Here is a 2,949-nt window from a genome sequence, read left to right on the forward strand (position 1 = left end):
ATATATATATATATATATATATATATATATATGTCTTCTTGTGACGGTATGTCTACCACCACATGTGTATAAGTATTCTTGTTTTATTTTTATTTTTCTAAACAAATAACAAGAACGATAAATTTCAGAGAAGGTTTTGTTTTGCACAAACTCTAAGGGGTTGTTTACCAAACACTTACCCGGTAAGCGTTTACCGGTAAACTTTAACACTACCATTTACTTACTGGGTAAGATTTTAGTTCATCAAAACGGTATCGTATGAAACAATTTACCCGGTAAGCTCTTACCATGGTAAGAGTTGTCGCCCTCACTTACCACCAGGTAAGGCTCTTGTCCTTTAATACGCTTTTACTGGGTAAGTTTTTTGGTCCTTACCATATTCATCCGATAAGGTAGTGTGAGTTGGTGTTCACTTACTTGAGTAAGTGTTTGATAAACGGTTCCTAAGTCTGGTTGCACAGACCTTAAGTTTAATTCCACAAATCAGATTTTAGACTTTGAGAACAATTTCAAGAAGGTTTCCAACCTTCCACCACGGAGGGGCTCTTCCCCTTGGAACCCCTCTAGGGGCCCTACACCTAGAACCTTACAAGGAGGTGCGACCCCCTTGACGCCGCCTTATGACAATCTAAGATGATCGGGGGCAATGTTTGTGAGTGAGCATTCCGCACCTCCTAACCTCACTTGTGTTTGCCTTATCACTTTAATTGCTCTCAAGCAATACTGTTGGATTCAAGTATGTGCGTTAATGTTGTATTCAAGTTCTCCTTTTATATTGCTTTGTAATAGTTAGGATTTTACTGTTTTCTTAGTATAAATAGTGTTTAGTTTTCTATTGTCATTAAGTTCTGCAATTAATCAGATTTAGAGCTGTAATCTTTGTAAGAAAATTCTCTCAAGAAATACATTGAAGATTGGTGAAAATTCTCTCTACTCTTGTTCTTGATCTTCATCTTGAAGATTGTTTCTAAACTTGTATGATTTGGGCATTTCAAATACACCAAATGGTTGATGACGCTATAATCACCGATACTTTAAAATAAAGTATTGTGTTAGCTTTTTTACATGACAGTTTTAAGAAATGTTCCATAGACACATCTTTATACAGTACGATTAATTTTAAGTGACACTTTTTCATATAATTTCATATAAACATTTTTGGCGTCCAATATTTAAACTTGTATTACCATATTAGATTAGTTTATGTGTTCCCAAGTTACTTTTGACACCCATGATTGACAAAAAGAAAAAGATTATGGTTAACAGACGTAACGATCTGTCTTCTAAAACACATTTAAGTACCTCTGGTAAATGAACACCAAGTCATTTTACCTTACCGGATGAATATAGTAAAGATCAAGAATCTTACCAGTGTAAGAGCGAGACAAGGACCAAGAGTCTTACCCGGTAAGTGAGGGCGACGACTCTTACCACGGTAAGCGCTTACCGGGTAAATTGTTGCATATGATACCGTTTTGGTGGACAAAAACCTTATCTGACAAGTAAAGGATAGTGTTAAATTTACCGGTAAGCGCTTACAGGTTAAGTGTTTGATAAACGGCCCCTTAATAACGTCATCGTATATATGGTATTCGTACAAGTGTACGTATAGCAGGAGCTGAGTAAGCAGTAGTATGAAACCTGTAATATGAAACCTGTGTGAATAACATAACTTATTATATATTCCCAACAATTCTCGACAGATTCTCACTCTTGTTTTTCAGACCTCCATAGATTCTCTCTCTCTCTCTCTCTCTCTCTCTCTCTCTCTCTCTCTCTTGTTCTTTCTCTCTCATCCACCATTTGTAATTCCCTCCATCTTTTCTTCATCGATTGAAAACCCTAGATATCATATATACAAAAATGGTGGTAGCAACTCCAATTCAGATCGAAAAGATTCGAGAGGTTGATGTTCCGGTGATCGATCTTTCTTGCAAACAATCGAAAGTGGCAAAGCTGATTGTAAAGGCCTGTGAAGAATATGGTTTCTTCAAGGTCATCAACCATGGCGTCCCTCATCACATTATCAAGAACATGGAAGATGAAAGCTTTCAGTTCTTCGATAAACCCTTGCCCGAAAAGATGAAACTGGTTGGATCCGCAGACCCGTTTGGTTATGGCAGCAAGAACATCGGTCTCGGTGGTGATAGAGGAGAGCTCGAATATCTTCTTCTTCAAACCAATCAAAACGCCATTGATGACACCTCTAAGTTTATGAGGTATTTTCATAACTCATTTTACTGTTTATATAATATAATTTTATACATTATTTGAATTATTTCTGCATTTTTTTATAACATTTTTATTGAATTAATCTTTTTACGATTTAACTTTTCATCAACATGTTCTATATATTAAGAAGGCAAAATCACGTCATACTATGTTACCAAGCATACTATGTATTGACTTCGGACTATCTGTAAAGCAGGTGGTCGTCCTGAGATTAGTCGGCTCACATAGCAAATTGGATATCCAGGTTAATAGAAAAAACATACATAATTATACGAGTATATAACAAACCGTAAATTTAATAATAATTGAAGATTTTAATTAGGAGACATATATAAACTTTGGGTTATTTATATAGGAAATGGTGTAAACCAATCAGTATTTAATTAACTGTTTTAATTATTCAAAACTCTTAACAAAATGTTAAATTTTATATTTATATTTTTTTTCATGCATATATACACACATTATATAATATATTAGAACGGTACTCGTGTAATTTAATGAGATTGATTTTAATATTTTATTTTATTTTTTATCTCAGTCGATGTTATATTATGGTCTTATGTGATTTTGAAAAAATTATTATGTTTTTATTTTTAAATAAAATATAAATTTGAAGAGATCATAACAATTTGACAAAAATATATCGATATTATTATCAAATTAACTATTTAAAATTCATATTTTTTGTGTAATTTTTTAATTCAATTTTTTTAT

At 33.3% G+C, this 2,949-nt stretch overlaps 1 protein-coding gene across 1 annotated transcript in view; it reads left to right on the forward strand.

Annotated features, from left to right (window-relative positions):
- The first annotated feature begins 1,863 nt into the window (after positions 1 to 1,863).
- The window catches only part of LOC112522103 (gibberellin 2-beta-dioxygenase 2-like), a 9,308-nt gene continuing 8,222 nt past the window's right edge, over positions 1,864 to 2,949 (forward strand). The window contains exon 1 of the mRNA XM_025131183.1: positions 1,864 to 2,210. Within this exon, the coding sequence (XP_024986951.1) occupies positions 1,864 to 2,210 (347 nt within the window). The remainder of the gene's footprint in view (positions 2,211 to 2,949) is intronic.

Source organism: Cynara cardunculus (assembly GCF_001531365.2).
Source record: "Cynara cardunculus var. scolymus isolate 2C chromosome LG 11, CcrdV1, whole genome shotgun sequence".
Lineage (NCBI taxonomy): Eukaryota > Viridiplantae > Streptophyta > Magnoliopsida > Asterales > Asteraceae > Cynara > Cynara cardunculus.